This window comes from Chenopodium album, chromosome 5 (genome assembly GCF_948465745.1).
Source record: "Chenopodium album chromosome 5, dcCheAlbu1.1, whole genome shotgun sequence".
Lineage (NCBI taxonomy): Eukaryota > Viridiplantae > Streptophyta > Magnoliopsida > Caryophyllales > Amaranthaceae > Chenopodium > Chenopodium album.
In genome coordinates this window covers 19,739,852-19,764,852 of record NC_137838.1, presented here as the reverse complement: position 1 = coordinate 19,764,852, position 25,001 = coordinate 19,739,852, and the positions used below count along the sequence as shown (strand labels likewise).

The 25,001-nt window shown below is 30.7% G+C and overlaps 2 protein-coding genes and 1 long non-coding RNA gene across 4 annotated transcripts; 1 reads left to right on the top strand and 2 right to left on the bottom strand.

Moving 5' to 3' along the window:
- Nucleotides 1–13,464: 13,464 nt before the first annotated feature.
- LOC145630569 (deSI-like protein At4g17486) lies at nt 13,465–14,980 on the bottom strand. Its single transcript, XM_081682810.1, has 3 exons — nt 14,399–14,980; nt 14,010–14,297; nt 13,465–13,874 (listed from the first exon to the last, which is right to left on the bottom strand). Exons 1-3 carry the CDS (start codon nt 14,562–14,564, stop codon nt 13,594–13,596), a joined length of 735 nt encoding a protein of 244 aa, XP_081538936.1. The 5' UTR covers nt 14,565–14,980; the 3' UTR covers nt 13,465–13,593.
- Nucleotides 14,981–18,770: 3,790 nt separating this feature from the next.
- Nucleotides 18,771–21,917, top strand: LOC145630568 (uncharacterized). The gene is made up of 3 exons (XR_014112096.1): nt 18,771–19,280; nt 20,479–20,544; nt 21,473–21,917. It is a non-coding gene; the product is annotated as an uncharacterized LOC145630568 (long non-coding RNA).
- A 1,685-nt stretch (nt 21,918–23,602) lies between these two features.
- On the bottom strand, nt 23,603–24,687 carry LOC145630567 (deSI-like protein At4g17486). Of its 2 annotated transcripts, none has more exons than XM_081682808.1 (3): nt 24,242–24,687; nt 23,856–24,143; nt 23,603–23,767 (listed from the first exon to the last, which is right to left on the bottom strand). In XM_081682808.1, the coding sequence occupies exons 1-3, from the start codon at nt 24,378–24,380 to the stop codon at nt 23,652–23,654; spliced, it is 543 nt and encodes a 180-aa protein (XP_081538934.1). In that variant the 5' UTR covers nt 24,381–24,687; the 3' UTR covers nt 23,603–23,651. The 2 variants fall into 2 exon arrangements, with proteins under 2 accessions (XP_081538934.1, XP_081538935.1); XM_081682809.1 differs by having other exon boundaries at nt 23,856–24,095.
- Between the last annotated feature and the right edge of the window lie 314 nt (nt 24,688–25,001).

The window sequence follows — 25,001 nt, the reverse complement described above, 5'->3', positions numbered from 1 at the left end:
GTGGGGCTGCGGTAGGAAATACGAAAGAGAGAGAGAGAGAGTGTGTGTATGTGTGTAGTGTCATGGTGGTTGTGTTGGTGGTGGTGATAGGATTAGAAGAGGGAAAGAAATCGTAGGCTCTTGGCTGATATGTTTGTGAATCTACTAACAGGACAGAGAAAGAAAGAGAGAGAGCGGGAAAGAGGAGAGAGAATGAAATATTGTGCTTATTGTATACTTCCTCCGTTCTTTTTTACTTGACCCGCTTTGACTTTTACACTATTCACCACTCCTCATTTGACCGTCTTTCGTGAATAATTTGTAAGGAAAAATATGTTCATGTTGGATATTTTGAATTCGTCTCAAGAAGTACTATCATAATATATAACTTTTATAATTTTTACTTATGGAGGATTAAAGTTATTAATCGTTGAAGTTTTGCATTGGCAAGCGTGATAAAAGAAACAGGTCAAGTAAAAAAGAACAGAGGAAGTATATTTTATACATAAGCTAATACAAGTAATATATAAGCTAATTGATGTTTCATATCAGCCAGTATTAAAGACATTAATAAAAACTTATCAGCCAACAAAAGAAACTTGTCAGCCACAAAAAATACATATAAGCCAACAAGAGGAGTAATTAGCCAACAAAATGTAATAATAAGCCAACACAAGGAACATATCGGCCAACAAATGAAGTGTATCAGTCAACAAAAGGATGAAATCAGTAAACAAAAGCAACAAGTAAGTCAACAAAATAAACATATCAACCAACAAAATAAAACATATAAGCCAACAATTAAAATATACATATCAGCTAACAAAATACATATATCAGCCAGCTGATTAAACTTGGCGCTTCAACTTTTTTCCAAGTGTCGTGCCACGTAGACAACAATTTTTATTAGTATGACAAGTAGAATAAAAATTTTGGTTAAGTTTAGATAGATTTGATAAGATAAAAATAAAAAGTCAGTATAGAGTTTTATTTTTCAATAAAATTTGAATAAATTTTTGAGATAAAATTACTGGTTTAGAGTTTTATTTTCGATAGAAGACCAATTATATATATATATATATATATATATATATATATATAACCCTCTCTCAATCTATCAATTAAAACCATCTCAAGTTGAATTATAACCCTATTTAAAATAATTTTATTATAACTTTCAATTAAAAAAAATTAATAGTATCCTACGTTAAAATTCCTAGCTAAATCAAAAGGGATATACACCTCATACATAACAATAGTTGTACCAATGATAAGTTTTAAAAATTTGCATATAGATAAAATAAATATTTTAAAACTCAATAAACAAATCGAGTATCGCCACTAGAGTTAAAGTTTTATATAGACAATCGTCTTTCCAAAAAAAATCCTATAAGTCTAGGAGCCGAAGACTAACTTTCAAACCAAAAATTTTGAATAAAGTCTAAGAGTACTCAAATTGTTAAATAACATTGAAACTTACAATTAAATTACTCATTCGATTATGAATATTAATAGCAACAAATGTTTTATACATGGATGAATTTAATTTTACACAATAGTGCCTTTGATTAAATAATTAATACTTTGTAATTATTTCATAAGTAGCCGATTACTAAATGGATTTTTATATCATAAGGATATATATTATCGAAGGAACTCGGGGCATCACCCAGGGTACGGACTAGTAACTAATATATAAAACTAAACTTTTAGCTAGGCCATGAGGCAGCGACATTTGACATTCCAACGTTTTTCCAAGTGTTGTGCCACGTTGGATAGATTTATATATACTTCATAAGATAAAAAAAAAAGTTAGTTTAGAATTCTATTTGGACATAATTTTAGGATAAAATTGTAAGTTTAGAGTTTTATTTTCAATATATAAAAAAAAAAAAACCAATATTTCAGATGTACAATTTAAATTATAATTTTGTTCAAATAAATAGATTATAATTCTAAAAAATTATCATATAAATTTATTTTTTATATCATAATATTTTTTGGAGCGAAGGAAGTAGTTCGAAGTGTAAAACATACATTTATAATATATATTAATCGGTTTAAACAATATACTTCACAATATAATATAATTTTATTATCACGTAGACCTGTCAATTAGGGTCGGGTCATGAGTCATCTCAGATTGGGTCACTTCAGGTTACAAGTCAAGAAATGTTCAACCCTTGCCCAAAGTTTTGGGTTCGGGTCAACCCAACAGACTTTTAACATTTATTTTATTTAATTTATATTTTTCTAATTTTTAATTTTTTTAATGCATTAAATCGAACATTTCCACCAACATTATTATTAGTCATTACATGTCTACTAATCGTCACAAAAGCACGACATCAATTCCTAACTAATTTTGTATAATTATATATTTTAAAATTTGATATATAGTATAAAAATTTATTTTAAAATTCAATAAATTAACAACCCGAGCATCGCACGGGGCACAAAACTATGTATATATATATATATATATATATATATATATATATATATATATATATATATATATATATATATATATATATATATATATATATATATATATATATATATATAACAAAGTTATATTGAGAACCAACGCTAAAATAAGAATTAGGAACTAATCTAGGCCCTTATATCATGTTAATCGGACGGCTCACATGCTTCCCGTGTCATTAATGGTATTTATGTAATATTTTAACTTTACAAATTAGTTTCCAGTTCCATTTATCAAAAGTAAATGAAAATTTAGTAAAAGTAAATGAAATCAGTCTTAAAGTAAAATGAAATTGCCTTAAAAGTTAAAAAAAATGAAAAAAAGTTTGAAAACGACGAAATTACGAAAATGCCATTAATGAGAGCGGGTGAAATGTGAGCCATTAGATGGAGTGTGATCAATGGCTGAGATTAGTTCCTAGTTCTTATTATTCACCTTGGTTCTCACATGATCTCAATTATATATATATATATATATATATATATATATATATATATATATATATATATATATATATGTATAGAAAAATTTGTCAATTACTACCGCAAGTTAATACTACTTTGTAAATTACTACCGCAAATTAAAAAAGTTGTGAATTACTACCGCAAAAAATTTTAAGATGTTGCGATTACTACCAAACCCCCATTAAACCCAACTGTGACGTCATTATATCACTTTAAACTTTGATATATTATAGGATATTTTCCAATGATATATTATAGGATATTTTGTGAAAAAACTACCTTTTAAACTTTGAATTTTGCAAAAAAAGTACCCTAAAAACAAAATGTTATAATAAACTACCTTATAATAAAGTATAAAATGTTGTAATTAATTACCTTATATATAAAGTATAAAATGTTGTAATTGACTACCTCCCACCGGAATAAGACATTTGATTTTTATTTTTCGGTGTTGACCATGAGCGTGTTCGGCGCTAGCTTTTGAGTAGCTTTTAGGTAGCTTTTAGTGGTTTGACCAAGTCAAACCACTACTCAACAAAAAATGTGAGTGTTTGGCAAAGTAATGGTTCAAGTAGATTTTAGTGGTGGAGATAGCTTTTATTAAAAGCTAGGATTATTAGCTTTTGAAGTTAGAGGTAGCTTTTGAAGTAGCTTTTGAAAATTTAATGTATAGTTTTAAAAATGAAATATTGATTCCTAAATGTAACAGCTAGTCAACCACTACTTTACCGAACAATCATACCTAAATTATCTTTTTCACAGCTAACAGCTTGTTGACTGCTCACAGCTATCTCCACAGCTACAGCTACCTTCACAGCTATATTTTGTCGAACATGCCCCATATCATGTATGTGAGGGTCACATGACCCTTTAATGACTTAATTCTCCCCTTTCTCCCAAATTTTCCCGCTTTATACCAACTCAATTCCTTAATAATACGATTATTCATATTTTATATTGTTTATTTGGAACCCCTTTGATAATTATATGGGTTGAATTAGTGTAAAGCGGGAAAATTTGGGGGAAAGAGGGGAATTAAGTCATTAAAGGGTCATGTGACCCTCACGTGACATGGTCAACGTCAGGAAATAAAAGTCAAATGTGTCATTCCGATAGAAGGTAGTCTATTACAATGTTTTATATTTTATAAGGTAGTTAATTACAACATTTTGTTTTTAGGGTAGTTTTTCGCAAAATCTGGAGTTTAAAAGGTAGTTTTTCACAAAAAGTCCTATATTATAAGCCTAATTCCGATGAATTATAATGAAATTATAGATTAAATTAGATTAGGCCCAATGATTTTCAAGGTGGCCCAATGATCTAGAGGAGGGCTTATTAATTATATTTTAAAAGATGAGTTATTTAGAATAAAATATATATTAAATCTGATTTCAAAAGCTGATCGGACGCTTAATTACCTGTAACCGGTGTTAAAGGTAATTACGCGTGGAAAAGCGCGTTGACTTTTGGACCAGCGCGAGACGACAGAGTCGTCGCCAGGCGCTGACCTTCGTCGCCTGACGCTGGCTTTCGTCTCCTGGCGACGAGTTTGTCGTCTGGCGCTGACTCCTGTCCTTTACGACAGGAGGTATTTTTGTTCCGAATATGATTCTCTTCGATCTTGTGCTATTTTTCATATAAATAGGGGTCGTATCTCCCTGTTTTCAAATCATCTACATCTACAATCAACACCTAGAATTCTCTAATTCTCTCTCTCTAAAAGCTAGAAGCTTTCTTTTTCTCTCTTCTTTTTCTAAACCTTCCCTCTCTCAAAACTCCTCATACATTAGCTCTAGAAACACCAAGCCAAGTTTGAAGTTGCCTTCGCCCTAGACGTGAAAGGTTTGATATTTCCGAGGGTTTGGTCCCAAATCTCTATTTCAATTATTTAATTTAATTGTTTTGATTTTATATTTTCCTTGAAGTTACTAACGCGTGTATTTTGTTATTAGAAAGAGGTACGAGGCATCGGAGTAAGTACTTTAATTGCCTAATTATTCTTTTAATATAGAAATCATGCTTAGATTATTATTTTGATTCCTAGTATCATGTTAGGATGTTTTATTGCTTTCTTGTATCATGTTTAGGGTTAATTAATATTTCTAATATCATGTATGATGATTGGGATGCTTCTTATTTATTTTCTAATATCATGTTAGTATCATTTTAGGGCTAAAGCTTTAATCTTTATTGTTTAGTGACATGCTAGGGTTTGTTATCAATCTTGTTAGTATCATGCCTAGGATTTTGCTATTAATAATATTATGCTTTAACATGATTATTTTAACTATTATTATTGTTATGATTATGATATTATGTTGCTTGACATGATATATTATTGTTATTGCTTGATCACACCTTTTATGCATAGTTAAAGGCAGTTTGTACTTGTAATCACGCCTAATAATATAGTTAATAATCTTGTTTAGGCTAATATGATTATAGTTCAAGTGATCGCCAATAATAGATTTGTTTGTGCATTAATATTCAACCAACATAGATAAACAGCTTTAGGGTTAACCTATTGATTGTATATTAGTCAGAAAGCGCACATGAATACAAGAAAAATAAAGTAGATGTCTATTTTTAGGGCAAGTTTAATCTCTTTTAGGTTGGATTTGTACCTTCATCCCCGAACTTCCAGTCATGGTTCTAGACCTATTGGAGTTAACGATCTCCTTGATCGTTAAGGGGTGTAACCTTCACCCTGTGAACGGTTTACAAGTTCCTAAAACTTGTTGGCAGCTCTTTTACTCTAGCTTCCTTCCCTTTGGACGCCACCATGCTTAAGTGTATGATCACAGTTGGACTCAAGTGTGGGATAACTTGAAATATTCCCTACACCAATGTCAATTTACTTTTTCAATGTATTTAACTATCCTAATTTGTGTTTATCAATTCCCGTGAAAAATGTCCATAGGAGACTGTAATACCCCGTAATTTTTATGTATTTTATAAAGTATTCAAGTATTAATAAAATTTATTGTTAAGGGCTCAAGTATTTTAATTAAATATTTGAAAGGGTTAAACTATTTTAAATATAAGGTTTTATATAAAAGTAAAATATATTTTGGGACAAACGTTTATTAATTATCGGGCAATGTAAATTATTCCTACATACTCTTATTGGAATAACCCATTCCAAAACCCATAACTTAAGCTCTATCCCATAACTTAAGCCCACATTTTTATAAGCCCAAATTTAACCCTACACTCTCTACTCTATACATACCCCATGAATCCCCAAAAATTTCCCACACAAAAAGGTTAGTCTCATTTTTTTTCTCCTTTGTTTTATTAATTTGTGTGATTATAATTATTTATTTACGGGTTTTGATTTTATTGTTTGAAATTTATTTAATTAGTATCAAATTGTATTTTGATGATTAAACTTTATAATTTCAGATTTTATAAATGTCATAATTTTTAGATTTTGTAAATTTTATAACCTAGGTTTTTTAATTATTGAAAATCATCATTTTAGGGTTTTTATGAACAATTGATTTAGGGCTTTTATAGTAATGACGTTTTGAAATTTTGGTGATTATAACTACTTATTAGTTTAACTTAATTTCAGATTATTTTGAACACGTAAATTCGTGTTTTAATTTTTAGATTTCCGTTCGTAATATTAATCCCATTTTAATCCCGATCAGGTTCTGAACTTATCCGATTTTGATAAAAATAAAAGTAGTGTTTTCCATGTGGAAACAACGTTTAAGAAAGACTCTCTACCTTTGGTAATGAGCATCACCTTCTCGTGGCCAAATTCAGCCTCTAAGTATGATTTTCGGGCAGTTTTTGATTTTTAACGAAGTTTTTATTTATGCTTTAAATTTTATCCTTGAGTTTAAAGGGTAAGAGATAATTTAATGTTTATATGGATAATTTAAGTATAAAGATGTATTTTGATGAAGTTTTAAAGGGTTTTTGATTAGTTTAAAATGATGGAATTTTATTTAAAGTAGTATAATTGTGATTTTAATAAAAGGGTGTGATTACCCATTAAAAAAGAGTTTTATTAGGGGTTTTAAAATAATTTTCAGATTATTTTAAGTAGTCTAAAGTAAATTTAAGTTGTTGGAAATTGTGTATACAAGGAGAATTAATATAAATTATTGTCCCTTTATGTAGGAGACTTGATTCGGGAATTGTTGTAGTGTAATCGGCTACTTTAAAGGCTTATTTGAGGTACATATGCGTACTTGGCATATTTTGGTGATATAGTATCATGCTAGGCTTGCTTCAAATTAATCTTAAGTAGTATCATGCTAAGGTTTTGTTGGAAATTATGGATTTTTTATGTTGGTGATTGAATTGTGAAGCATGATTTAATTGTGATGGATTATGGAATGGAAAATTATATTTTTGGCATGGTTGTATGGACTACACTTTTATGTATGGCATGTTGGAATGCATATTTAATTAAACTAAATGTTTAATTTGGTTTGGAATATTGAAAAGGAATTTTATTATAGTTCATATAATTTTTATTGATACTAGAAGCATGAGAAAGAGGCTATATAAGTGTCTAAGTACACGAGTAATAAATTGTATGTTGGTGCCTTAGTGCACTTAAGGCACCGAGGGATAGGATTTGTGGCGCTTTATGCGTTTAAGGTGTCATTGGTACCGAGGTAGAATTAAAAAGGGTTCAACATTAAATATTATGTGGTCACTAACTATTCAAGGATTAAATTGGTATGTTTGATTGATTGAATAATTATTGTTGATTGAATGATTGTGGTTTGTGAGTCATCACCAAGTTTAATAATCTGTAAATAACATAAAGTGAAAGAGATTACGCACCAAAACTCTTGGAACGTATATATCTTGAGTATGGACGTATGGGGGGAGTTATGGGGTTTTATATTTAACCATAACTTATACTGGAGTACAGGACGTTGTACATTCCTTTTATTATTATTATGCGCAGGAATTCCGCCACCTATGTGTGGTTTTGATGCTGACACGATTAGCTCCCGTGTTAGTTATCTCAATTAATTTGGGGGAGGTAGAGTTTAAAACCCGTTCGATGCGTGATCAATGCTAAATAAATTATTTAGTATCTAGTTGAAGAGTCTTGTTGGTTGTTGATAGGCGTGTCGCGTACCTAACAAAAATAACCTAACAAGACCGCTACTATGTAGACAGGCAAGTAAGGGTCGAATCCCAAGAGACTATAGTTCAACTAATTAATTAGACTCAAGTAACTACTAAGCAAGTAACCAAATCAAATAAGTGAGAATTAATAACTAAGAACAATATCAACTAATAAGCAATGAATAATAACACTATGGAATTAATCAAGAACTAAAAACATCTAAGATTAAGTATCCCCACTAATATGAATCAATGTAATAGAACAATCCTTTTCCCTCAATTAAATCAATAAACATTCCACAGGACAGATGCTCCCTAAAACAATACTAAGAGTTTCTTTCAATCAACTAATAGCTTCCCTAACATGCAATCATACCTATTTTCATGGAATCATACATATTAAAGACATTGAGAACGGCATCCTATAAATCCTAGCAAGAACAATTAGCTATTTTCATGCATAAAAGCTCTTACTTTTAATTAGGGTTCTAAAATCAATTAAGAATCAACTTTCGTTGTAAACCTAATCACATTCAACAATACTATTTCTAGTTAATCATTGATAATAAAACCAACCCTAACAAAGAGGAATTACAAATTAATTAAATTGGGAATTGGGAATCAAATAACACATCAATCCTTATTAGGGTTCAACCTAACCCTAGATTATGAAACTACTCACACATGATAATAGAAATAACAAGACAAATAATTAAAGAAAACATAATAACAATAATAAATTAAAGAGATTAAGGTTGAAAGTGAAATACTTGATATTGAATTAAGATGAATGCTTCAATGGAGTTCTATGTGTTCTCTCACAAAACAACGTAGAATGGAAAAAGCTATAATAAAAATTAGATGTTTTAAAATAGGGTTAAAACCCCTATTTATACTTTCCTAAAAATAAACATAAAATAATAAATAAAATAAATATCCTGCGCACACGTACACGGCCGTGTGCTGATGGGTACACGGCCGTGTAGCTGACCATACTTGATCTTTAAATTTCATCATATACGTACACGGTCGTGTAGCTGAGAGGTACATGAGCGTGTAGGCGGACTTCATACGGAGATGGAATCACACGACCGTGTAGCAAACACTCGAACTTGGAACCTTCGCATGACCGTGTAGTTAAGGGTACACGGCCATGTAGCATTATCATCAATCATCATCTAACACTCCAATACACTTCTCATGACTTGCAAATCTCTTTATAAAGCTCTCCAATCCACCTCAAAATGTCGTGGCATGCTCATAATCACTCCAAATGCTCCATTTCATCTGAAAGTCTTCATATGCCTACAAAAATCAATCAAATAGACCAAGCCACACTAGAAAAAGGATACTAGCGAGAAATAGCTCCGTAGAGCTTAGAAATCATACAAAAATAGCTATAAATCGAGGGTAAAATATGGTATAGAATGTCTACATCAGTTGTTGTGTGTGTTTGTAAACAGGTACATTGAGGTAAGTGTGTGTTGATAGGTGAAACTGTGAAAGCATGTTAGTGTGTTTAATTACGCTTATGTACTCAGCTTTGCTAATTGTGTGTTTTGTGCGTTTGTTGGCCTTGTCTTTCTCTTGGCCCTATGATGACCCATTTTTAATGGAGAGTAATGGAAACAAGTAAAGAAAGCTTTTCAGGTGATGAAGCATTCATGAACATGCATGAGTGAAGAGCGAAACATGCTAGTTTCTGTTTGTTTATGATTTGTTTAATGTTTTGATTATTTTATATTATGGATACTCATGAGACTAACGCAAAGATTTTACATATTTAATTGGTTTTAATGAGGGCCTACAATGGTTCTAAGTTGTAGGTTGATTTTATTTTACTTCGTTTGCCTTGGGTTTGACTTTACTTTAATTTCGTTTAGTTGACTTTTTAAGTTAACTGGTTTTGAATGTTTTTAAAGATAGCCTCCTGTTGTGTGTCTTTGATAATTGCCTTAGCCGTTTTCATGGTGACGGTAATATCTTAGATATTCCTATTTAAAGTTTTAAAAAGGGCAAAACAGGTATTTTTAAAGAAAAGAATTTCTAGGGTATTACAGGGACTATCAAAAGTGGATGAGGGGAGTATCAGCCAAGCCATCCGCATGGAAATTTGCGTGCGGGCATCCGCATGCAATACCCTCTCATATGATAATGATGTAATATTTGTGAAAATTCATAAAATAAAAATTATATTCCCCCGTCCCATAATTTCGTGTCTGTATTCTTATTTTCGTGTCCCAAATTATTTTGCCTTCTAAAAAGAGCCCATAATCATTACTTAATTTTTATCTTTCCATACAAAATATAAATATATATAAAAAAAAAATCACTTACTTTATCTCTTTTCAATACAATATTCTCTCTCTCTCTCTTTTTTTTCTTTGCTACAGATTCTCTACCTTTTATATTTTCAATAAAATATTCTCCTTTATTTACTGTATTTTTAGAGAAATAGGCACGAAATAATAGTACAGACGGAGAGTTGATACACATACAATCATTGTATGTGGTCCCTATATACAACACCATTAGAAATTTGACACATCACCAAAAAAGGGAGAAAACTAGGAGTCAAATATAAATTGAATTCAAATGGAACTTGGACCCATAATTCTAGCCAATAAAAATATGACAAATGAATGTTGTATGTAGGGACCACATACAAGGATTGTATGTGTAGCCTTTATGAATACTAAGAGAAGGGGGAAAGTATTTTGTAAACAAAGTGTAAGTACTTCATGAAATCAATAGGAGTATGTAAAATAAAAATAAATAAATAAAAATAGTTGATCAATTGTTAAGAATCTTGAGATTGAATATCGTCACACATCCCTTATCATTCCTCTTTTCCCGCTTTTTACATTGCCTCGTTAGGTGAGCAACATGGGGCCTTGTTTTCCACCGTATTATCTTTTCAAGAACTTTGTCTAACTATTGCTTTTGCTTTTCTTTTCTCAATAAATAAATAAATAAATCAAAACAATTAAAAGGAAAGGAAAAAAAAACATGCAATTCTACAGAAAAAATAAAAATCAAAAAGAAAATGTTGTACATAACCATTAGGGCTACATGCCTACATAAAAGTATTAAATTTTCCTACCTTATAAAAAGTGGGTGAATACTCTTATGAATAGTGCATGAACATTTATATCCCTACCTTATAAAAAGTGGGAGATTACTCTTATGAATAGTGTATGGACATTTAAATTCTTAAAAATGTTATTTTACTTATTTACCCCCATTAAATTTAAAAGTCTTAAAATTGTCTCTTGAATCACCAAAATTGATTAATTGATTGTGTTTATTTCAATGGTTAAAGCATTTTTTAGACTCTCCATTTTTTACATTCTCCATATTTTACAAAGTATATAATTATAACTATGCAAATAAATATAATAAAATACCATGCAAATATGCATAAGGTATGCTAGTTATATCCTTCAAAATGTGCATTTACATGTTTACCCTTATTAATATGTACAAGTTTTTATTTTGCCTCCATTAATGTTAATTGTGTTTTTTTTAAAAAAATTGGCTTTTATTAATATTAGTTGTTTATATAAAAAAATATTTAGAAAAATATGCGGACAATTTTGCTTCTAATTGCAAACATTTTTGCCTCTAAAAAATTTTTGTTTGCATATATTATGTTATCAATGTAACCAAAAACAAAAAAAAAAACTTTCCGAACAAGACTAGCTATGGCGCGCAACGCGCGCGTTTGCCACCCTAGTATACTTAAATATTGTAAAAAGTTAAGAAATCATTAAAAATATAAAATACTAATTACTCTGATTTACGCGTGTTTTTGTCATAAATTCCTAAACTTTATACAATTTCCAAAAGTATATTTAATGCTTATATATAATCTTGAAATTGAAAGATCAATCCCTATTAATGACAATTTAGGGGGTGGGATTCCCTTACCCTCTCCCCCACTCTTCCAAATTGTTTAGCCTATTAACCCAGGCCAGGTTAACCCATGAGGGGTTCCAACCCCCTAAAGCTCTTCAACTTACTTATATTAAAATAAAATAATAATAGTAAAAAAGGTTTATATAATCTTGCATTATAGTATCTTTGAACTGCCAACATCTTAATTAATTGTGAAAATTCTTAAAAGTTGAAAACATACATTCTTATTTATTTAATAATAGTAAAAAATAACAATAACAAAATAGGCAAGTGTTGAACAATAAGAAGTATTTATTTAACATAAAAAGGAGTATATAATTATATATTGTTGCTTATTTATTTCCCCAATTAAAGTAGTTATGTTTAGCGATAATGTTTTAGGTATTGAATAATGTTTTTTTTTTTACAAAGTCAAAACACTATACTACTCCCTCCATTTTTAAATTATTGTTCCACTTTTTATTTTCCGCCGTTTTTAAATACTTGTTCAATTTCCTTATTTGGAAAGCTTTTACAAAATTTAATTCATTTTTAATTTTACACCTAATGCATCCAATATAAATCATATTATATTAATTTCATATTATCCCTTCTCTAATTCTCTCAACTGTTTCTTTTTATAATTTTTTATTCTTCCAACTACCTCACTATCTTCATTTTTTTTTGGGTGTTTAGAGAGTCACAGGGCAAGGGTGAGAATCAATCACAGGAACTCTTAGAACCGAGAGGGAAGTTCTAACCACTTGAGCTATCCATCACTCTCACTACCTTCACATTTTATTACTTTCTCTAATTTTTCCTAAAACTCCACGGATGGAGAAATGGAATAATTCAGTATTTAAAAACGAAGCAAGTATAATGAAAAGAAAAGAAAAATGTTTTGCGTAGCAGCAATTAATGTAATGGTAAGACCTTATTCTATTCATCTCAACTCAAAATATTTTTACTATGCTAAAATTTATTTTTATTGAATTTAAATTATTTTTATTTAGCTTAAATTATTTTTACTGATTCCTTATAATATTCGTTCTTTAAAGTTATTGACTTTTTATTGATTTAAAATTATCTTTTAAACTTAACTTTTTTTTTATTTTTTTATTTATTTTTTAACTAAGGACGTGTTCTCTTTAGCTTATTTTTAATCTATTTCGGTTCCTAATTTCCTTCTCTCATAAAATATTCAGTTCAGTTTAATTTAGTTCAATTCAGCTCAGTTCAGTAACTAAGAACATGCATTAATATAATATATTTTTGTACAAAGTTGAAATAGCTCAAATCAATTTATTGATTATTACTTTGTATGTTAAGCTTAAATTAGGAATTCATGACAAAAACACACATAAGTGAAATTAGTGTTAATATTTTCATGATTTCCAAACTTTACACAATTTCAAGTGCATATTTAATGCTTATATGTAGCTTTAACTCCTTTAGGACTATGTATAACATTTTCCTTCAATTATTCATCAAATTTAATTTAATTAAAAAAAAACCATAAATATGAGGGAAAAAAAAAATAGTGGATGAATGAAACTTGACTAATGCTGGAAAAAAGCCAAAATAGACATGTTAATTTTGTACAGCATCACATCTAATTGGTTGACCATGTAAAACAAATTCTAACTCTGTACTAATTTGTACCTATTTGCTACTAGTAGGAGAACAACCCAATATTAAGGGTGAAGAAGGTGTCACTGATTTTGTTTTGCAATTCTTATTATTAACATTAACAGATTCCGAAGGCGGCGAAGATGATAAAGAAGATGATGAATTAGATGATGTATTTTTGAACCTCTTTGATGAGCTGCTCTCTGTGTTCTTGTTCACTTGTTCATTCCCGTTTTTCTCTTGTCTACGATGCTTCTGTTGCTGGATTCTTGTCGTCGTTATACTCACCGGAATCACACAGTTGCATACAATTCCTGTGCATTCAGGAATCAATTAAGATAGATTATATAAATTAATCCTGAACGTCAACCATCAGCTTAAAATTTTGATTGAATTGATCCTCTAACAAATTATACTGAAAATATGATAAACTTAGATTTCAAATTTACCTATTCGAGCGAGGCGATTAACCCAAGTTGGGATATGATTTCCTGTAAGCTTAATGCAAGCATCATTGCAAAAATGGTTACAATTCTTGGTAATAAGATTATAAGCATTCCCTCTATACTCCTTTGAGAATTCCTCCATCACTTTCCTTACTTCCTCTGCTCCTAACTCTGTCCATCCTATTAGTATCGACTTTCTAAATATAAATCCTTCGCATTTCTTCGGCTCCCCCTCGAAAATCCCCGTAGAGGGGTACTCGTGCGCTCCAAATGCGTACTCGACTCCGTGCACTGCAAAAATAACAATTAGGCACGTCTTGCAGGTGTCTGCATCATATTTACGAGTTATAAAACCAAATAATTAAATAAAAACAAGGTCGATAAAGGACTACCTTGTACACCCGAGTGGTACACCCCTAGGCCGAACCAATAAGCATATCCATTAATCGGAGTAATGTCGTAGACATTGAGGTAGACTGGAATCGAACCACCAACATCAACACAAGTTTTTTTCCTACACAACAACATTTTTAATTTGATGAATCTCAATACTAGCATTACTAGTCGCAATCTACAACTTCTAGTATTAGTAATAGAGTATATTAAGAATGAAGAGAATATTGGATTAATTGAAATTCTTTTGGGGATCCCACCGGCGGCAAGTAGTAGCCGCGCATAGGCATTGATTCAAGTGCTTTTTTTTTCTTACTTTTGGGTGATTAGAATAAAATATTTGGGGTTTAGTACTAGTTTTTTGGGTGGATTATTGGATCTATGAATATATATATTTTTAATTAAATTATGGTGGGGATTAAAATAGAAAATTAAAATTATGTGTAGGGTTGGTAACAGCTTTTTTAGCTGTCTTGATCTTGAATTTTGTTTTAAAATTTAAAAATTTGAGTTGCTATTTTCCACTTTTTTATGAGACAAAAGTAACGTACACTCATAATGATGGTCCCTAGTGGGGATACTAATATTCAAGATTAATTTTACACAACTATTGATACATTCTTTCTAACTTTCTATATTGATGCCTTACAATTATATTGATATGTTATATGTAATGGCTTTTTTTTAAATTACTAGCATATACAATACACCATTGCAAATAGTCATAGAATATTGGATGATTCACAAATTAAGTGCACTATTAGTCTATTAATATTTTTTGGTTTTTGACGAGCAATATAATTTTAATAAAATATTCTAACATAATAGAAATAGATATGAAAAAAAAACTGTTTATTGGATATTATATGTAATTGCACAATTTAGATCATTGATATATTTATTCATCCAAGTGATTGATATATTGAAAATATGTAGCAAATGATAGAGTTATGAGAAAGAGAATGTTGAAAAACTTAATTATATTGATGAATATACACGAGTATATATAGTACAAGATTAGAACATTGAACATACCAAACTATGACTAGATACAATATGTGACTAGGTACGTTAGCTAATTATAAGGGATATACTTTGACTATTAAAATTAAGGAGTAAATCAAGGGATTTACATATTCTAAACAATAACTAATAATGATAATGATGATATAATCATCTTTATCTTTTATAGCAAGACGTATCACTTTTTATATTTATAAATAAGAACTTTCTCACCTTAAGATTTTAAATTATGGGCGTGTTTTACGTTTCATTTTTTATACAATAGAGTGGTTTAACTGTTTAACTTTAACATAATAAAATTCTCTACTAAGGTAAATAATAGTTTTACACTCTTTGACAGTGTAGTCATAGAGACATCTTTAATCAAACATTGTTATTAGTAGCTTTTAAGATAATATCACATGATTACATCCATTTTAAGTTCTAGTTAATCACACTTTTTGTTGCCCGTACATGTTACATGGACAAATAAGAGAGAGAAGCAGGTCTTTTTCCACACAAAAAAATCGGGTTTTGGGCTATTGGTGACCAAATTGTCAGTAATTTGGGTTATCCTAGTTTTAAGGCAAGGTTTTCTTCCACAACCTTTTCATCGGGCTTTAATTCAAAGCCCAAATCATCGCCATGATCAATTAAGGAGCTGTTTGGCCTAGTTTCTGAAACTGTTTCTCAATCTAAGAAACAGAAATTGGGCCAAACAAGGGAAATCTAAGAAATAGAAACACTTTTATAAGAAGCCCAAAATAGCTTCTAGGATGGGTAGAATGAGAAGCACCAAATTGGAGCTTCTCTTAGCTGTTTCTCGGGGAGCCATTTCCCTCATTTAATGAAATTTTCATTTGGACAAAAACACCCCCAATATTTTACAAAAAGACTTCCAATATCCTATCTAATAAGAAAAAACCCATTTTCTCTCTCATCTCCTCTCTCATGAACATGTCTGAGCTCTCTCTCTCATCTCAAGAAACCCAACCCCACCGGCGAAACGTCACCGGCGATACGCAATCTGGTCCTCCGAGACCAACAAAGCCAGCTTTTTGTCCACCCAACCAAACTCATCAGCAATGCTTCATCCAACGTCATCATCACCGCCACCATCGTCACTCTTCGTCGTTGCGTCCTCCACCATGGTTTGTGTCTCCTCTGCTACGTTAAATCTTTTCTTTGTCTAGCTCTTCTCCATTGATCTAGTCCAAGTAACATCTCTTTGTCTTTCTAAAGATTCAATTTGATTTGCTTATGTTTGAAATTGTAGCCTTGTAGGGTTCCTTTGTTGAATTCAATAGTGCTATTTATAGATGATTAATTCAAATATTGATTGCGATGATTGGGATATAATAACATACATTTGGAGACTGATGCAGAGTTGGTAATCAATGGAGTAAAGCAAAGGAATGTGGGTTTCTCTCTGATCTTTCATATCTATGATGGCATTAGGAAAAATAGCATGTTTTTCAATTCTTGTATTTTATCTCATGTGAGAAGGGCTAGCTTGTAATACGGTTGCGCATTGTATTGCTAGATAGAATACGTATAATTGTGATGAATATGTTCGTATCGGTTCTTTTCCCCAAAGCATTTCCACTTTGGCGCAAATTGACTTGATTTAATAAAAGCCTGACCACATTCTTTCAAAAAAAAAAAAAAAATTACACTTACGAACTGTTCAAAATTTTAAATTGAATTTTAAATTGAATTTTTATAAACAATAATGTATAAGAAACTAATTGTATATCCCTCAATTAAAAAATAAACAACTAGCTTACTTTGTTTCAAAATTATAAAAAAAACTACTACAGGCCAAATAGGGAAAAATAGTTTCTATTTCTAAGAATCACTTCTAAATTTATTAGGCCAAACAATTCTGTTTCTTACAAGTGTTTCTCTAGAAATAGTTTCTGGAAAACTACTTCTAAGAAACAGAAGTTGTTTTCCAAAAGCTTGGCCAAACATACCCTAAGTACATTGTAATAATTGAACAAGCTTGGCTATTTCTTTATTTCATTATTATTATTATTATTATTATTTTTTTGGACGGGTGGTTTGGCTATTTTGTAACATGGGCTTTAAACCACGGAGCTCAAAGTGCAATGAACTATTTTCCTCAAAAAAAAAAAAAAAAAAAAAAAAGGTGCAATGAGCTATTGTATATTTTTATTTAGGGGTGTTAATTTTGGTAACCAGGTGTAGCTTTAGTTGACCCACAATGGGTTGAGTGACTTGAGTCTATTCGGTCAACGTTACTCTTTTGGATGGGATCAATTTCGGGTCAAAGTTTGTCGAGTCATATCAACTTCAAACTGATTTTATTACGTTCAAACGGGTTTGACCATGGTAATATTAGGTCACATGATTTTGGGCTGAGTTGATTCGACTTCGGTTAAGTTCAGGGCCTGTTCACATACGATTATTTTCAGTTTAGCTCAGTTTAGTTATAATAAGTTCAGTTCAGCTCTAATAAATTCAGTTCAGTTCAATTTAGCTCCTAATTTTCTTCTCTTATAAAATATTTAGTTCAGTTCAGTTCAGTTCAACTCTAATAAGTTCAGTTCAATTCAGCTCTAATAAGTCCAGTTCAGTTCAACTCAGTTCATTTCAATTCAGCTCAATTCAGTCAATCAGAACAGACCTTTAGTTTGATTAGGATAAGGTTGATTTAGTATTGGGTTAATTCCAAATTAGATCCTTTTCAGGTTTGGTAAAATTTGGGTTGGGTTGATCAAATTAGATCCTTTTCAGGGTTGATAAATTTGGGTTGGGTTGATCAAATTCAATATTCAAAATTTTCAAATAAGGTCAAATTTAAACTAGAGTTATTATCGAGTTATTACCTTCTTATTGGGTCACTAACTCATCACTATTTTTCATATTGTGTCATTACAGAGTATTAGTTTTCTCATTGGATCAGTTCTTGTGTCACTTTTATTTTTAACACAGATAAATTAAAATCAAATCATAGATGACTTATCAGAACTACATTGTTGAGAAGATAAGTACGTAAGGAACTAAGGACATATTGATATTGATTAAATTGAACTTGAGTATAGTTAAAACGTCAAATTAAAAGATGATCCAGTTTACAAGAAGTTGTTATATACACCTTGGTATGTGGTGCACACAAAGGTACACTAGTACAAAATTGGGCTTAAGTAACACCCATTGGTAACACTTTAAAAAATTTAGGATTATTTGATTTTTACGTAACACTTTTGTAACATTGTCGTATTAAGTAACATATTTTGTAACACATTAATATTATGTAACACTTTACGGTAACACTTTTATGTTAGGTACCACTTAGTTGTAACACTTAATTTATGCTCAATCCTTTTTATTTTTTTTCCTTATTAAATATTTTTTTTCTTCTAATCTCATTGTAGAAAAAAATGAGCGGTACCCTTTATTTTCCATTTTTTTGAACATCTCATTCTAATCTATCTCCTCCTCTCATTCTTGCTCAAATACCCATTCTCTCTCTGAATGAGTTTAGATTATACAATCAATGGAGTCGCCTTCATTATTAACAGCGTCATTCCCTGAATCAATCATCATCATCGATAAATACCATCATCTGAATCACAAGCAACATCATCAAATGAATCGAGAGTTCGAGAGCGAAGGAATAATAGCATACGGTACTACTACGGTGCTCATTACTTCATTATATCTTTGGTTATACAGTTCATCAATTCGTTGTTGCCTTGCGAAATTCATCACAAAATCAGTATTTTTCGTTCAATTTGTCATCTAGGGTTTCATTCGTCACAAATTCGCCATCTGGGGTTTCAATTGTCACAAAATCACAAATCCAGTTGAATTAGTCATCTCTGATTTCATCTAATTTGCGCTTCCAATCAGGTATTCTGTTAATTTTGGTGGATTTTCAACGTTTTTGGTTATGTTATCATTAATTTTCATGTGAATTATATTATTACAATCTAGTTTATAGGGTTTATATTGTTGGTTGGATTCTATTTAACTAATTAAAATTGAAATTTACATCTATTGTTATTCACGATTTTATGCATTTTTTTGTTTTTGTATATTAATGAACTTTTCTTGTTTAAAAGATGTTATATGTATCTTATTATTGATCTTAAATTTTATTGATTTTCCTATAAAGCATCAAATATTCATTAAGAATGATGTGAAGTTGTTAATTTTAACAGAAATAGTTGATCTAATTCCTAAATATATGTGAACTAGATGAATTCAGCAGTCTTGGCGAGGCAGCAGCTGCAAGCTTAAATCCCCACCCTAGCTATAGCTAGCATTTGAATGAAGTAGAACTAGGGAAGAGGTGAATCAGATTCTAGCCAACATTGGTGTTTCAGATTGGTATTCTTATCAATGTGCCTACTATTTGAAATTACTTTTACAATCTTCTACAGATGTGATAACATAATTTTCTTGTACTTGTTAGAAATATATATTCTGATAAAGTACGAACAAAATTTCAATAAGACTTTTCCAGATTTTAAACTATAGGAATGTCTTGGTGGTAGTGGCCTTTCTCTTCCAGAATTCCATGGACTCATAAAGAAACTTTAAGTTACTGAGAGGAAGATATCACAGGGAAAAGTATACAGATAAAATATCACAATACTAGCTACTACACACCTTACAAACATGATTAGAAATTTTGGCCATATATTAAGAAAGTAATAAAACAATGCAATTTAATAATAAGCTAAAAGGTGTCACCTGATTGTGTAATGCCCAACGGCTTACTCTCTAGCATTTGACTTTCTTTCATCCTTCAGGTTTGGCCACTAAGGTTGTACTCATTCAAATCATCTCCTTTCTTACCTACATTGATAGGAAACAATTACCATTTTCTAGCATGTTCATTTAACTGCCGAGGGGCAATCTGAACTATTATATAAGTGCTTTTTTTTTTTTTTTCTTTTTTTTTTTCTATTTGAACTTGTTATGTTATGAATTTTGTAAGTTAGTGGTTAAGTGTAGTGTAACAAAATTTACTCTGACCTCTATTTTGCAAGTCAAATTTTCAAGGTCTCATATTTTATATAGTGACAAAGTTTACATTTGGCAGTTTTGAGCTGAGTGGTTTTAAGGTGCTTGGGCAGCAGGCGACTTGTGCCAGCTTCAATTCACTAAGGTAAATTTCTACCATTGGCACAATTTCAATGCACTTTTATCTTTGCATTGCGTGATTATAGCTTATCAGACTTTAGTATTGGCAAGAATAAAACCATCAGGCCGGGATGTACGTAGTCTAGAAGCTTTTTACATATCTGTTGAGTTTAGAATTGCGTGATAACCCCCTACTTTATTGATCTGATGGTAATGAGAGTTTACAATCTTGGTTTGCTCAAGTCTTTATTTGTCTGATGGTAATGACAATTCACAATTGTTGTTTTGCTCAGTTATATCAGAATAAGATTGCTTTGTGTTACCCTTTTTTTTGTTTTTTGTGTTACCTGATATGTATTTGTCTTTCTAAGTGGTTGAGACCATATTTAATTATATAAACCTTTCTGCCTTTGTAAATTTTATAAGCTGGTTCAGTACTCTTGGATAACCTGATACCTGAATTTGGGCCTGCTTCTCATGTTATAAAAGATGTGAATACTCTGAAGCTACATTTTGACACTTTAGATCAGATCAAGACCTTGTGTATCTTAATATATGTACATTATTCATCTGTTGGGTAAATTATAGAATTTGATGGTACTTCCTTGCGTAAATTTGATGAGCCCATGAATTATGGACTATGCTTTGAAATATGGATAATGCTGAATGATTGATGATATCTGATCATCTTTGTAATCAAAGTGGCACTTGTTGGATCAGGGATGATGTTGATTGATGAGAGCATATCTATCATATTTATATATCTATATATTTGTAGGTATGTGTAGGACAATAGGAGAGTTCTTTAAGATGGAAAATTGTTGCTGCAATCAAAGAAAGACATCTGCTGCTGATACTATAAAAAAAATACTACCAACATAATGAGTGTCATATGGCATTATGATGTCCTTTAACAATGAATTAATCAGATATTTTGCTCCTGTACTCTGCAGAATCTGGAGAAAATCAGGGGGAAGGAAGTGCTAGCTGCAAACACAGAAGAAATTGTTCGTGTAGAGTCTAGTTCAGTTGTTCAATCCCAGTTTGTGGACACGAAAATGGTCTCTTATCCCAGAATAGCTGTTGAAACTCAGCAAAATAGATTTTCCACTGTGATAAGTGCCGCACTTGCAACTACGGCTGCAGTTAGCACAAGTACTCCCAATGTTTTTTCTAGCTAGCTAGCTGCTGCTATGTGCTATTGTTACTACTGTTTGCTGCAACTGCGCTGACTGTTTTTTAGAGATTAAAGGTCTAAAAGAGACTAAAGTTCACTTTCTTTTTATTTTGATTATTAGATTGTTTAGTGAATAAAAAAATTGGTGTTTATGGATGTTTTTTGTAAGAACTATGAAATTAATTATTTCAATTCAAATTATTGACTATTACATGTGTTAATTTCAAATTTTTTTTGTTGCTGTACATATTAAAGTTATTTTAATAATAATAATAATAATAATAATAATAATAATAATAATAATAATAACAATAACAATAACAACAACAATAACAACAACAACAACAACAACAACAACAACAACAACAACAACAACAACAACAACAACAACAACAACAACAACAACAACAACAACAACAACAACAACAACAACAACAACAACAACAACAACAACAACAACAACAACAACAACAACAACAACAACAACAACAACAACAACAACAACAACAACAACAACAACAACAACAACAACAACAACAACAACAACAACAACAACAACAACAACAACAACAACAACAACAACAACAACAACAACAACAACAACAACAACAACAACAACAACAACAACAACAACAACAACAACAACAACAACAACAACAACAACAACAACAACAACAACAACAACAACAACAACAACAACAACAACAACAACAACAACAACAACAACAACAACAACAACAACAACAACAACAACAACAACAACAACAACAACAACAACAACAACAACAACAACAACAACAACAACAACAACAACAACAACAACAACAACAACAACAACAACAACAACAACAACAACAACAACAACAACAACAACAACAACAACAACAACAACAACAACAACAACAACAACAACAACAACAACAACAACAACAACAACAACAACAACAACAACAACAACAACAACAACAACAACAACAACAACAACAACAACAACAACAACAACAACAACAACAACAACAACAACAACAACAACAACAACAACAACAACAACAACAACAACAACAACAACAACAACAACAACAACAACAACAACAACAACAACAACAACAACAACAACAATAATAATAATAATAATAATAAATGTTACCTATTCATTAATATGGTGTTACATTAGTTTGCAAAAAGTGATACATAATGTCAAATAAAGTGCTATTAAATGTCAAAAGAAGATCGAAAAATGTTACCTAATAATGAACATAGTGTTACATTAGTTTGACAAAGTGATACATAATGTTGAAAAAGTGATACTGTATGATTGAAAAATGTTACTAAAGATAACTAAGTGTTACTTAAGAAATAAGAAGTAACACTTTAAAAATGATACAAATGATATAATAAGTGATACATAAGAGGGTTTATGGTAACACTTCTGAAAGTGTTACCATACGTTACTCAAAGTGTTACATAAGACCTTAGGTAACATGGGTGGAAGTATCACCCAATAAACTGTTACCTATTGTTTATAGTAACACTTTTAACACTTTATGTAACACTTTTTGGGTGTTACTTGAGGTTAGTTTTGTACTAGTGGTATTGTTTGCTCATTTCGATGATTATTGCTCATTTTATCATCAAAGAGCAAACAAAGTTTCTTGGGTGCACTGTGTACCCGAATGTATATAACAAGTTGTCCTTGTTAACAGGTTTGAATGGTTTTCTATGATTCAGTCAAAGTTAATTAAAAAGAGCATGAACCATGATATAATAACATGATCCACATATTGTAAAACAGTATATGAATAAAACTTGATTAATTTTGAAAGTAGCCAAGATAAACAAGTTAAACTTATACAACATCGCATCTAGTTGGTTGACCTTGTAAAACAAGCTCTATGTACTAGTTTGTTGCTATATCAAAGGAGAAGAAGTTGTCACTGATTTTGTTTTGCAATTCTCTATTTTCTTGTTTGCTTGATCCTTCCCTTAGCTCTTTTCTCTTTTCTACGAGTCTGCTGCTGCTGGATCCTCGTTGTCGTTATACTCGCCGGAATCACACAGTTAAATACCATTCCTGTGTATTTAGAAACCATTCATACTACAAGTATATATCCTAAACACAATCTTGTCAACTTTAATTGCTTGGATTATTCAAAATTTACCTATTCGAGCGAGGCGATTAACCCACGTTGGAATATGATTCCCAGTGAGCTTCTTGCAAACATCATTGCTAAAATGGTTACAATTCTTGGTAATAAGATTATAAGCATTCCCTTTATACTCCTTTGAGAATTCCTTCATCACTTTCTTCACTTCCCCTGCCTCTAACTCTGTCCATCCTATTAATATTGTCTTTCTTAATTTAAATCTTTTGCATCTCTTTGGATCCTCCTCGAATATCCCTGTTGACGGGTAAATGTGTGCTCCAAATAAGTACTCGAATCCATGAACTGCAACAACAATTACATACGTCTTGCAAGTATTTGTATCATATTTACAAAGTACAAAACCAAACAATTAAATAAAAACAAGGTCGATAAGGGACTACCTTGTACATCCGAGTGGTAGACACCAAGGCCGAGCCAATACGTATAACCATTAATAATAGGAGTAATATCGTAGACATTGAGGTAAACTGGAATTGAACCAACAACATCAACACAAGTTTTCTTCCTACACAAGTGCATTTTTTCTAAATTAATCTCAATATTAGTATTATTAGTTGCTTACTAAAACTACACGATCTATTTTAATGAAATTTGCTGCCTGCTTTCAAAAAAAAAAAAAAAAAAAAGAAAAGAAAAAAAGGTTGCTTACTAAACTCCAACTTCTAATACACTCATAATGGTCCCTATTACCTAGTGGGGATACTAATATTCAAGATTATTTTATATATAAAATGACTTTTGTTTACTAACTCCAGCATTACATGTATAGTCGTCTTATTAAATTAGATGATTCACCCATTAAGTCCACTATAATAATTATTTATACCCCCACAATAATTAAAAGTTACAAATACATTTAACTTGATAAAATAGATATGGAGAAATTATTTATGAACGGTTTATAAAATAGACATTAAACCATATTCCAATATTCCATTGTGTTAAATACGGGTTTGGGTTGCACCCCAAAATTAAGAGAAAGAGTCAACTTCACAAGATCAAAGGGGTTCGTTCCTTTTCAAAATTATATGGCAATAGGAGAAATAGTCTATTAGCTTTATAAAGTGTTTAACTTTCTCTTCTTTTCTCAATATAGGACACTTACTACATCTGTTATTTTGATATGATATACTTCAACAT